The following is a 12,822-nucleotide window of genomic DNA, read 5'->3' as shown; positions in this document are numbered from 1 at the left end:
CTAAATGACAAATGCTGACATCATCCACCGATGAAAGACGCTGCAAAACATCAGCAGCTAAATTTATCCACGCCATGTGGATGACCAAATAACAACCAATGGGACTTTAAAAGCACTTTTCCAAACTAAAAAGGCGATAAAAAGGCGATACTGCCATCCAAAGAGCACATGTGAAAGTCCAGTACGGCTTTTCCTAATAGCACTACTTACTGATCAATTAACATATATACAGTAGTTTATAGTAAACTTCAAGGGACCAGGAAAAGTAGTTTACTGTATCAGACGCTGTCATACTCAGGCACAAAGTATACTATAGTACTGCATGTTAAAGGGAACCTAATCTGAGAAGGACATGGATTTTTCCTTTTTAAAAAGGACAACTGTAGCAAGGTTTGTGGAGGCTGCCATATTTATTTATTTCCTTTTAAACAATACTAGTTTCCTGGCAGTCCTGCTGATCCTCTGCCTCAAACGCTTTTAGCCATAGACCCTGAACAAGCATGCAGCAGATCAAGTGTTTCTGACATCGTCAGATCCGGCAAGATTAGCTGCATGCTTGTTTATGGTGTGTGATTCAGATACTACTGCAGCCAAATAGATCAGCATGGCTGCCAGGCAATCTGCATTGTTTAAAAGGAAATAAATATGGCAGCCTCCATATTCTTCTCACTTCAGCTGTCCTTTAACCCTCCTGGCGGTATAAAAAAATCCGCCAGGAGGGAGCGCAGCAGTTTTTTTTTAATTTTTGTTTTCCTATATCATGTAGCGAGCCCAGGGCTCGCTACATCCCCCGCCCTCTTCGATCGCCTTCGGCGATCTCCGATCAGGAAATCCCGTTCAAAGAACAGGATTTCCTGGAGGGCTTCCCCCATCGCCATGGCGACGGGGCAGGATGACGTCACTGACGTCGGGACGTCATTGGGAGTCCCGGGCCACCCTTCGGCGCTGCCTGGCACTGATTGGCCAGGCAGCGCACGGGGTCTGGGGGGAGGGGGCCGTGCGGCGCGACGGATAGCGGCGGCGATCAGTGTGCTGGCGCAGCTAGCAAAGTGCTAGCTGCGTCCAGCAAAAAAAAAAAAATTTAACAAATCGGCCCAGCAGGGCCTGAGCGGCACCCTCCAGCGGCTTCGGGGTTACCGCCAAGGAGGTTAAATAATACCAGTTGCCTGACTGGCATTATTCTGCTGATCCTGTGTCTCTGAGGGCCCGTTTCCACTATCGCGAATCCGCATGCGTTGTCTGCATGCGGATTCGCATAGCCAATACAAATGGATGGGCCGGTTTCCACTTGTCAGTTTTGCTGTGCGTTTTTCTGTGCAGGATTTTTCTGCACGGCAGAGCCCTCAGAATTCGCCTGCGTGTGGAATGCAGGCGAATCGCACACAATGTATTTAATAGGGAAATCGCATGCGTTTTCCCCATGCGTTTTTTGCCGCGAATTCGCATAGGTACCAATGTAAGTTCACACAGGCAGTGACATGGTTAAAAATCGCATATACCCTCCCCTATGCGAATTCGCATGCGATTTCATCAGCGGTGGAATCCAGGCGATTCCGCACCGCAATAGTAGAAACAAGCCCTAATACTTTTAGCCACAGCCCCTCAGTAACAAACATGCAGATCAGGTGCTCTGACTGAAGTCAGACTGGATTAGCTGCATGCTTGTTTCAGGTGTGTGATTCAGCCACTACTGCAGCCAAAGAGATCAGCAGGACTGCCAGGCAACTGGTATTGTTTAAAAGGAAACATCCATATCCCTCTCAGTTAAAGTGGACCCAAACTAAAAATACAAGATTTCAGAAATAAAATCTATTTTCTAAATTATAATAGCAGCCTTTTTTCAGCTGCATGATGACAAATATAAAATATTTTACATTTATTGGAGGAACTCCTCCCTTCCTTTCATATTGCCGGGACAGAATCCGTCAGACTGGTGGAGTAGGAGGTGTCAGGCAAAGGGGGAATTGCTAATGGCTGCCACCTGTATAACGCTAGTTATGAGAAGAGAAGGGTGAAAAGCATGCACTGAAATGCTCATAGGCTTGAAGGAGTGTTTACTTATTTTTGTATGTGTCAGAGGGGTGCAACTAAATATTTTGAATTAAAATAAGGTTTGGGTCCACTTTAAGGTTCCCTTTAATTCATTCAATAATTGGGGTGACCGAATTACATATTGCCCCCGAGTTGCGACAACTCGGAAGGGGAATAGCATTGATGCGGCCCTGGAGTTTACCTGCAGAGGGGTGAGCGGTCTTTCGGCTTGATCGCGCGCTGGAATTTGGCCGCGGCCATCTCAAATGTACCCACCTTATACTATTGAACAACCATGACTGCTGCAGCCGCCCTGCGACCGGGAGCCTGCTATATATTGTTCTGAGCAACCCATAACCATGAATGCAAAAAAAAAAAAAAAAAAAAAAAAAAAGTGACCCCTATTTTAGGACTCATTTTCAAAGCAGATCTAAAGCTATGTAAACACACTAGATTTTCACCAAACTGACCATTTCTGATTGCTTTAATCAAGCAGGTGTATGTACGTCCCAAAGTAAGAGGTCCCCTCTTAAAGAGACTCCGTAACAAAAATTGCATCCTGTTTTTTTATCATCCTACAAGTTCCAAAAGCTATTCTAATGTGTTCTAGCTTACTGCAGCACTTTGTACTATCACAGTCTCTGTAATAAATCAACTTATCTCTCTCTTGTCAGACTTGTCAGCCTGTGTCTGGAAGGCTGCCAAGTTCTTCAGTGTTGTGGTTCTGCTATGAACTCCCCATTCCAGGCCCCTCTATGCACACTGCCTGTGTGTTATTTAGATTAGAGCAGCTTCTCTCTTCTCTCTTATCTTTTAAAAGCTGGATAAATCGTCCTCTGAGCTGGCTGGGCTTTCACATAGTGAGGAATTACAGACAAGGGCAAAGCTGTTTGCAGGAAGAAAAGAGCAGCCTGAAACTTCAGTGCATGAGAGATGCAGGGGGAAAGAAACACACAAATGATCTCTTGAGATTCAAAAGGAAGGCTGTATACAGCCGGCTTGTGTATGGATGTATTTTCTATGTGTGGACATACTGTACATCAACCTACTTCCTGGTTTGGTGGCCATTTTGTTTGTTTATAAACAAACTTTTTAAAACTGTTTTTAACCACTTTTAATGCGGCGGGGAGCGGCGAAATTGTGACAGAGGGTAATAGGAGATGTCCCCTAACGCACTGGTATGTTTACTTTTGTGCGATTTTAACAATACAGATTCGCTTTAAAGTGGACCTGAAGTCTTGCACAGGACTGAAGCAAAAACAGAAATGCACCCTGTAAGTATTTAGAGAGTTTAGCCTGTCCGATTCCCCCTCTTATTTCAGGATTTGTTTTAGCCGTAACAAAAAATGTCATTCATTAACCGCTTCCAGAGCAGCGCGGTTGAAATCTACAGGGCTGTGGATTCGGAGCAATTTTGGGCACCCGGAGTCGGAGTTGGAGTCGATTTCATAAACTGAGGAGTCTGAGTCGTGAGTCGGAGTGAGATTATCTTTGTACAAAATCCACATCCCGGTTAAGTAAGACTAATGAGTCGGAGTTGAGGAGTCAGAGCCATTTTGAGTACCTGGAGTCGGAGTTTCCTAAACTGAGGAGTCGGAAGATTTTTGTACCGACACCACAGCCCTGGAAATCTACATCCTGCTTGTGACTGCGCGGCTCTGACAGGACGCAGATTTCAAACATCGCCGCTGCGCGGTCCCGCTGCTCTCCCAGTGCTGCAACTAATTTGCCAGTAAGCGCAGTTTTGCAGTACCAGCAGTAGGAGCCAGAAACTGCTGGTATGGAGCTGTTGCTTCTCTTTTAGAGCAGAGAGGAAGTTCTGAGTTCAGGTCCACTTTAACCTGCAGAGTTGGAAAATCCTCAACCACCCATTAACAACATCCACTGCTTCAGCTGCAGAAGAATGCCTCCATACCGCAATTATCCTGGGTCTAACTAGCTTCAATCACACTATAAAAATGTATCTACCTGGTGACGCCAACATCATCAGCAACAAGCTAATATCAGCGAGTCTGTTATCAGGACATACATTGCTCAGTAGTTATATAAATTGTCCATGTAGGTCACAGCATCTTGCAACACATACCGTAGATCATGTTCAATAGACTTCAGTTATTAGCAAACTCATGAGTGAGGTGCTGGGTCTCTACTGGCAACTATACCCACAGAGTGACTCACAGGCTGGAGAGAGCCAATGTGAAATTCAGAGCTGTCCATAGACATCAGTAGCAGCTATCCTGAAGAGAACCTGCATTCAACACCCCTGATGGGAGACTCACACCGATCCCCACTACTGTTTACTACTTCAAGGAAAACTGAAGTGAGGGGGAATATGGAGGCTGCCATATTTATTTCCTTTTCAGCAATACCAGTTGCCTGGCTATCCCACAATTCACAGATTGGTTATAACAGAGAGGCTTCCTACTCACTTTACTGCAGGGCAGAGGTTGTAGAAGTAAAGGTAGCAATATATCTAGCAAATTTTGGCAGCCGATCGACCAAGAAACAGATCTCTCTCTGATCGGAGAGAGATCTGCTGGAGGCATAAACCGCAGGCTGATTACTGATGGATTTCAGCATGACATTTTGTGGGAATCGCCTCTACCCAACCCACCCACATCCCCCCCCCCCCCCCCCCACCGATATTTCCTGTCCCTCTCCTGGTGCCCGTGCAATTATACTTTACCTGCCGCCGGCCACACGTGTTCTTGTACTTCCACATTTGCGTCCACACGTGGTTGCCAGCGTTATAGCAAGTAGGGCGCATGTGTTGAATTCTGTCGTGTTCATCACAAATTTACACAAGGTTACTGTTGCGCACCTGATCGGACAAGTCTGACCGAGATTTTCCAGCAAGTCCAATCGATACATGCAACCAACTTCGCCCGAAAATGGTCACATCAGATATGCTCTTGGCGGCCGCAAAATTAAATATGATTATTACTGAATTGGATGGTCGATCGGCATCGAAGTCGAGTGATGTATGGCCACTTTAAGTGCAGCAACTTTCTCGTTAGAATTTATGTTTGTACACACATTATTAGATAATGGTCATTCAAAGCCACAGTCTGAAACAATAGCAACGTGATTATCGCCAGATCACACAAATGACCATTACAAACCGAATGACAGCAGGAAGCAAACAAATGAGCGCACATTTCAAACTACCGCTTTGCAGCACATGTGCTATTTGGGGGGGGGGGGGTGAGTCACTAAGATTTTAGTCCACATTCCCTTAACTAAACAGGCAGGGGATGAAGGGATCTTAACGGTTAACTTGTATGGGCCCCAGAAGTTTGTAGCAGTAGACGGATAATATTCTTCCACCTCTACTAGGACCAGAGTACAGGATCCCACACCTGCCTGCAGCTCTTATACATGGAGCTAGGATGGAGAGGACAAATGCAGGAAATAAATGGATTAAAAGGGGTAAAGTCATGAAAGAATGCAGATTAAACAAAAGTACGGACTATGTTGGGAGCGACTAGACACCAGCTCAAGCAATTGCATTTATGGTCTTGCGCTGCCCTAAGCTTTCCTTTTGCCTCTCATCTAGGACATTTCCAACACCACCTCACTCTGATGGTACCACAAGGTTCAGTTCTTGGAGCCCTTCTTTTCTCCCTCTGTATTCCTGGTCAACTTAACTGGTTTAGTTTCCAGAATCACCTACAGTATATGCCGATGACACAAAAAAGGAAGTGGACAGCGCACTTAGCCGAGATGATCTGACACTACAGATCTCTCAGGACGCATTGGGGAGGCTGTACACACTAGATTCTCAGCAAAGAAAGCCCCAACTGAGAACCCTCTACAGTGCATAAGAAGCCAAACACCTTACATACGGTTTCCCTTTACATATTGTTACTAATGCATTACCCGTTTGGTTTTCAGTTTGGAAGGGAAGCGTGCTATCCCCTAGTGTGCTTTAGTAGTACTGTGTAATGTGTGTTTTTTTTTCATACTTAATGCATAATTCTACTGCTGACCTGTTCAATTAAAAAACGGGCCCAAACTCTTGCACAGCACAGAATGAAATTACTTTATTCCACGTAAAGTTGCTGAAGAAATTCACTGCTCTGTGTTCTGTTGTTTAGCCATATCAGTGTCTAATTAGTTATCATTAGCAAATGTAAAACTGCAGTAGCTCTGAGGATGTATCTCTCCAGTTACTGTAAACACTGAGGCTTAAACCTTTCAGTTCTCCTTGTAAAAGTAAAACTTCGTTAAAGAGAACCTGAGGTGTGTTTAAAGAATGTTATCTGCATACAGAGGCTGGATCTGCCTATACAGCCCAGCCTCTGTTGCTATCCCAAACCCCACTAAGGTCCCCCTGCACTCTGCAATCCCTCATAAATCACAGCCATGCTGTGAGGCTGTGTTTACATCTGTAGTGTCAGTCTCAGCTGCTCCCCCGCCTCCTGCATAGCTCCGGTCCCTGCCCCCGTCCCTTCCCTCCAATCAGCAGGGAGGGAAGGGATGCAGGCGGGGACTGGAGTTCTGCAGGAGGCGGGGAGAGCAGCAGACTGACACTATAGAGATAAACACAGCCAGCTCTGACAAGCTGTTTGTCAGCAGGGTGGTTGTGATTTATGAGGGATTGCAGAGTGCAGGGGGACCTTAGGGGGGTTTGGGATAGCAACAGAGGCTGGGCTGTATAGGCAGATTCAGCCTCTGTATGCAGATAACATTCTTCAAACCCACCTCGGGTTCTCTTTAAACTTTCAGGGTAGAGATCTGTACCCCCTTAATATTGAACTGAACATGCACACAATTGTTTACAGTACAGCAAAATGAAAGATGGTGGCTCTCTATAAAACATGAATGGTGATAACAGAACAAAACCTGCATGAAGTGATGGAGATAGTCTACCATATCTGCTATGATCCACTCTGCCCTCTCCATACCCATCAGTAGGGATGGAGGACAAGTACATAAAGTGAATGGGGGGAAGGGGGGGGGGGGGGCACAGAGGACCCCAAGAGGTTTTTACAGCTATTACCGAACTGATGAAAGAAAAAAAAAAAAAAAAAAAAAAAGTAGTGAGAAAACTTCTACTAGTATTTGAACACAGGTCTCCACTTAAAGAGGAACTCCAGTGAAAAATAATGTGATTTAAAAAAAAAATGCTTCATTTTTACAGGAATTGTGTATAAATGATTTAGTCAGTGTTTGGCCATTGTAAAATCTTTCCTCTCCCCGATTTACATTTACCACATGGTGACATTTTTACTGCTGGCAGGTGATGTCAGTGGAAGAAGCTGCTGCTTGCTTTTTTTGGCAGTTGGAAACAGCTGTAAACAGCTGTTATTTCCCACAATGCAACGAGGTTCAGACACAGGAAACTGCCAGGACCATGGTCTTCACAGTTTGCTGTGGGAGGGGCTTCAATCACAATATCAGCCATACTGAGCCCCCTGATGAACAGTTTGTGAAACAGTTTCTCATGTAAAAGGGGGCATCAGCTACTTATTGGGATGAACCTCAATTCTTGGTCACGGTTTCTCTTTAAAAGGACACCTGAAGTGAGAGGCATGCGGAGGCTGCCATATTCGTTTCCTTTTAAGCAATACTAGTTGCCTGGCTGTCCTGCTGATCCTATGCCTCTAATAGTTTTAACCATAGACCCTGAACAAGCATGAAGCAGATCAGGTGTTTCTGACATTTAGATCTGACAAGATTAGCCACATGCTTATTGCTGCTGTTATTAAGACACTACTGCCGCCAATTAGATCAGGCAACTGGTATTGTTTAAAAGGAAATAAATATGGCAGCTTCCATATCCCTCTCACTTCAGGTTCACTTTAAGTGGCACACACACACACAGCATTTACAACCATAAAGCCTGATCTATTCCAGTAGAATCTAGTTATAGAAAACCTCTGCATACAGTAAACAGTCCACATGTATCCAAAAAGCTACTGTATGAATATACAGTGTATGACCAATTCTGATATAGTAAACTACTTGGTCAGGTCCCCTGAAGTTTACCAAAGAGAATTACTGTATAGTCATAATGTAACATCACTGGAACCATTTCCACACATCTGATAACTCTAAAGCGACTGAGCCAAAGATTATGTAAACTCAGGAAGTGAAGTAATATGGGGGTGCATGGGATATCTTAGTACAGGAAGTGAATGGATTGGAGGGGGGTTATATTGCCAACTGCCCCTCTAGGATCACACTGCTCCCACTAGCCATCTACACATAAACAGGTGCCAGGTGCAGTAAGTGTATGGATAGTGGGTATACGTGTTCTGCTGATAATCCCTCCAACCTACTATTACTGTACTACAAACTTGGCACAGACACGTGTCCAGTCCCCCCCCATAGCTCTCTCTATTACCCCCAATGAAAAGTATAAGAAGTGAATGGACAGGGGATTTATGGGATACTCCAGAGCTCTGTGGTCCAGGCTGGGGGGCTGCATCCCTCCATGGTGACAGGTACACCAGTTATAGATGCAGGAAATGAATGGACGGAGTCTCTGTAGTACTGTGGTCCAGGCAGGAGGGGCACAGGTAAAGCAATTACAGAGGAAGAGACTCTGGAAGATCCAGAAATACATTTTATCCATCAGTGGAGGCACTCTGCACGCAAAGTACCGGGCACTGGCAGTGTGGGGCTGCCCGCGCAGCAGAGTACCGGGCACTGGCAGTGTGGGGCTGCCCGCGCAGCAGAGTACCGGGCACTGGCAGTGTGGGGCTGCCCGCGCAGCAGAGTACCGGGCACTGGCAGTGTGGGGCTGCCCGCGCAGCAGAGTACCGGGCACTGGCAGTGTGAGGCTGCCCGCGCAGCAGAGTACCGGGCACTGGCAGTGTGAGGCTGCCCGCGCAGCAGAGTACCGGGCACTGGCAGTGTGAGGCTGCCCGCGCAGCAGAGTACCGGGCACTGGCAGTGTGAGGCTGCCCGCGCAGCAGAGTACCGGGCACTGGCAGTGTGAGGCTGCCCGCGCAGCAGAGTACCGGGCACTGGCAGTGTGAGGCTGCCCGCGCAGCAGAGTACCGGGCACTGGCAGTGTGAGGCTGCCCGCGCAGCAGAGTACCGGGCACTGGCAGTGTGAGGCTGCCCGCACAGCAGAGTACCGGGCACTGGAAGTGTGAGGCTGCCCGCACAGCAGAGTACCGGGCACTGGAAGTGTGAGGCTGCCCGCACAGCAGAGTACCGGGCACTGGCAGTGTGAGGCTGCCCGCACAGCAGAGTACCAGGCTCTGGCAGTGTGAGGCTGCCCGCACAGCAGAGTACCGGGCTCTGGCAGTGTGAGGCTGCCCGCACAGCAGAGTACCAAGAACTAGCAGTGTGAAGTTACCCACACTGCAGAGTACCAAGCACTAGCAGTATGAGGTTACCCTGATACCACAATACCGGGCACTGGAAGCATGAGGGTTCCCGCACAGCAGCACACCAGGCATTTTAAATGTGTGACTCCCGGCAGCGAGAGGCTCCCCTGGCAGCACCGGGCACTGGCAGCGAGAGGCTCCCCTGGCAGCACCGGGCACTGGCAGCGAGAGGCTCCCCTGGCAGCACCGGGCACTGGCAGCGAGAGGCTCCCCTGGCAGCACCGGGCACTGGCAGCGAGAGGCTCCCCTGGCAGCACCGGGCACTGGCAGCGAGAGGCTCCCCTGGCAGCACCGGGCACTGGCAGCGAGAGGCTCCCCTGGCAGCACCGGGCACTGGCAGCGAGAGGCTCCCCTGGCAGCACCGGGCACTGGCAGCGAGAGGCTCCCCTGGCAGCACCGGGCACTGGCAGCGAGAGGCTCCCCTGGCAGCACCGGGCACTGGCAGCGAGAGGCTCCCCTGGCAGCAACGGGCACTGGCAGCGAGAGGCTCCCCTGGCAGCACCGGGCACTGGCAGCGAGAGGCTCCCCTGGCAGCACCGGGCACTGGCAGCGAGAGGCTCCCCTGGCAGCACCGGGCACTGGCAGCGAGAGGCTCCCCTGGCAGCACCGGGCACTGGCAGCGAGAGGCTCCCCTGGCAGCACCGGGCACTGGCAGCGAGAGGCTCCCCTGGCAGCACCGGGCACTGGCAGCGAGAGGCTCCCCTGGCAGCACCGGGCACTGGCAGCGAGAGGCTCCCCTGGCAGCACCGGGCACTGGCAGCGAGAGGCTCCCCTGGCAGCACCGGGCACTGGCAGCGAGAGGCTCCCCTGGCAGCACCGGGCACTGGCAGTGTGTGGCTCCCCTGGCAGCACCGGGCACTGGCAGTGTGTGGCTCCCCTGGCAGCACCGGGCACTGGCAGTGTGTGGCTCCCCTGGCAGCACCGGGCACTGGCAGTGTGTGGCTCCCCTGGCAGCACCGGGCACTGGCAGTGTGTGGCTCCCCTGGCAGCACCGGGCACTGGCAGTGTGTGGCTCCCCTGGCAGCACCGGGCACTGGCAGTGTGTGGCTCCCCTGGCAGCACCGGACACTGGCAGTGTGTGGCTCCCCTGGCAGCACCGGGCACTGGCAGTGTGTGGCTCCCCTGGCAGCACCGGGCACTGGCAGTGTGTGGCTCCCCTGGCAGCACCGGGCACTGGCAGTGTGTGGCTCCCCTGGCAGCACCGGGCACTGGCAGTGTGTGGCTCCCCTGGCAGCACCGGGCACTGGCAGTGTGTGGCTCCCCTGGCAGCACCGGGCACTGGCAGCACAGCAGCGGGCACGGGGTAGGGCAGCTCAGCTCTCACTTACCGCGATGAGGGTGCTGCTCCGGCACTGCTCCCCGGCGGTGTCTCCGCTCTCCATGGCGCCGCTCCGGGCCGGCTCTGTGGTGGGCGCGGGCTGCCGGTGCTTGGCGTGCCGCTTGGACTTGGCCTGCAGGCAGCGCTGGTGCAGCTGGTAGGTGTGTTGGCGCTCCAGCTCCAGCCTCTCTCCGGCCGCCGCGTCGTAGCGGGACTCGCAGTCGCCCTGGCGCTGCCGGTAATCCCCGAGCCTGCGGCGGAGGCGCTCCATGACCGCGCTGTGCCGGGGGAGCACGAACTCCGCCATGTGTGCGCCGCGTCCTCCCTCCTCACAGCGCCCCGCAGCCTCCCCGCCGCACAGCCATTGTTATCCGCGCCGCCGCCATCTTGGAACTGTTACACTGTACACTCGCTTTTTTTTTTCTTTGCCTTTTTTTTTCCTCTTCTATGGCGTCACGACGGGCGTCCAATGAGACAGGGCATGGGCCTGGCACAGCTGGTGACGTCGTGTTTTGTAAACGGAGTGGTTTGTCTACGGGAGGGGCAGTGGGGAAAAAAGGGCGGAGAGGGCAGAGTGCTCGTGTTTTGTCCTATCAGAAAACGGACTGTTATTAACCACTTCGGACCCAGAGCCTAGAGGGGCGGATCATTCTCTCTGCTGTTTCATTTACTTTGTAGTCAGATTTAAAGGGAACCTGAAGATAGTAAAAAAAAGTTTCAATTACCTGGGGCTTCTGCCAGTCCCCTGCAGCTGTCCTGTGCCCATGCCGGTCCTCAACAATCCACCGGTCCCTCGCTGTGGCGCAGTTTTGGTATCCCTGGACTTGCAAGTCAATGGCCAGCCCTGGCCATGCGTGTCCTCATTCGCGCTCCAATAGCCTGCGCTGACGCAGTAGAGACGCTTCTGGGGCCGGGAGCGCGAAAAAGGACGCATGCAGCCAGGGCAGTGGAGTGGAGGCCAACTGAAGAAAGCAAACCTGAGCTGTGACGGGGAACCGGAGGATCGTTGAGGACCGTCGCAGACACAGGGCAGCTGCAGGGGGCTGGCAGAAGCCCCAGGTAAGTGAAACTCTTCTTTTACTATCTTCAGGTTTCATTTAAAGCGGGATAGTCACCATAAAAATCAAATTTCAACAGCAACTGGTCTGAGTGTATTAAGTGATAAAGATGCTAATCCTGCTTTCAAAACTTTTTCTGCGGTTATGGTTTGGAGTTATCACATACTTAAGGAGCACTGGCCCTTTAATAGCCATTGCCATTCAGTTGCATGCTGGGGCTTCTTTTTATCTATAATATATTCCTCCCCTTCCCTTTATTTCCTTGCCTATCTGAAACATGATCCTCTGCTCACTTGTGTTTACAAGCAAGGCATAGGTGACTCAGCGATTGGAGGAGAAAAGAAAAAAAAGTTAAGGGCAGAAATGACATCAGGATTTAGCCTAAACTGTGGGCAAAAGACATGGTTCCCACCAGAAACAGCATTCTCTGCATTTACTATATAAAATTCACTGAAATCAAACCATGAACAGTAGAATACATGTGTTATGAACAGTAAGTAGATCAAGTATTTATCTACTTATATATGTGTTTTTTTTCCTGGCATAGTATGGCTGATCGCACATAGTGCATTACTGTAATCTCAAACTTTAAAAGTCCCCCAAACGTGCATACGTGATATAAATGTGCTCCACTCGTGATCCATATAACCCCTCCACACCAACAGCTCACCAGATGGACACCACCTCACATCCAGGTGGGTCTAGCGCTTAGCCTTAGAACGGCCAACTCCAATCACAAGGTTCCACACTGCCTTTGTTCACAATCGGATAACTCCGCTTTTAATATATACAGTTCCACATGTAAAAAAAGGCATAAAAACATACATAGCGTAATACAGTTTGGCTAGAAAAATATGGCCTGCGCAGTTTCAGCGCACTCACGTAAGTTTGAGGGTATCAGGCATCTCGGGCATCACAGCCCAACAGTATGTCTCCTCTGCTGGCGGTACCGGCGTCCCGATAAACCTCTCCGCGTGGCAGGCTGGTGAGCTGTTGGTGTGGAGGGGTTATATGGATCACAAGTGGAGCACATTTATATCATGTATGCACGTTTGGGGGACTTTTAAAGTTT

At 50.1% G+C, this 12,822-nt stretch overlaps 1 protein-coding gene across 3 annotated transcripts in view; it reads right to left on the bottom strand.

Annotated features, from left to right (window-relative positions):
* Positions 1-11,153, bottom strand: part of MAML1 (mastermind like transcriptional coactivator 1) — a 129,347-nt gene extending 118,194 nt beyond the window's left edge. For all 3 annotated transcript variants that reach the window (XR_011030579.1, XM_068278089.1, XM_068278090.1), the window contains exon 1: positions 10,703-11,153. Coding sequence is in view for 2 of the 3 variants with exons in the window: in XM_068278089.1 (XP_068134190.1) it covers positions 10,703-10,999 (297 nt within the window). In the remaining variant the exon portion in view is untranslated. The remainder of the gene's footprint in view (positions 1-10,702) is intronic.
* Between the last annotated feature and the right edge of the window lie 1,669 nt (positions 11,154-12,822).

This window comes from Hyperolius riggenbachi, chromosome 3 (genome assembly GCF_040937935.1).
Source record: "Hyperolius riggenbachi isolate aHypRig1 chromosome 3, aHypRig1.pri, whole genome shotgun sequence".
In the NCBI taxonomy this organism is placed as follows: domain Eukaryota; kingdom Metazoa; phylum Chordata; class Amphibia; order Anura; family Hyperoliidae; genus Hyperolius; species Hyperolius riggenbachi.
The sequence above is the reverse complement of the archived record's forward strand: the minus strand, read 5'-3'. Positions and strand labels throughout refer to the sequence as shown.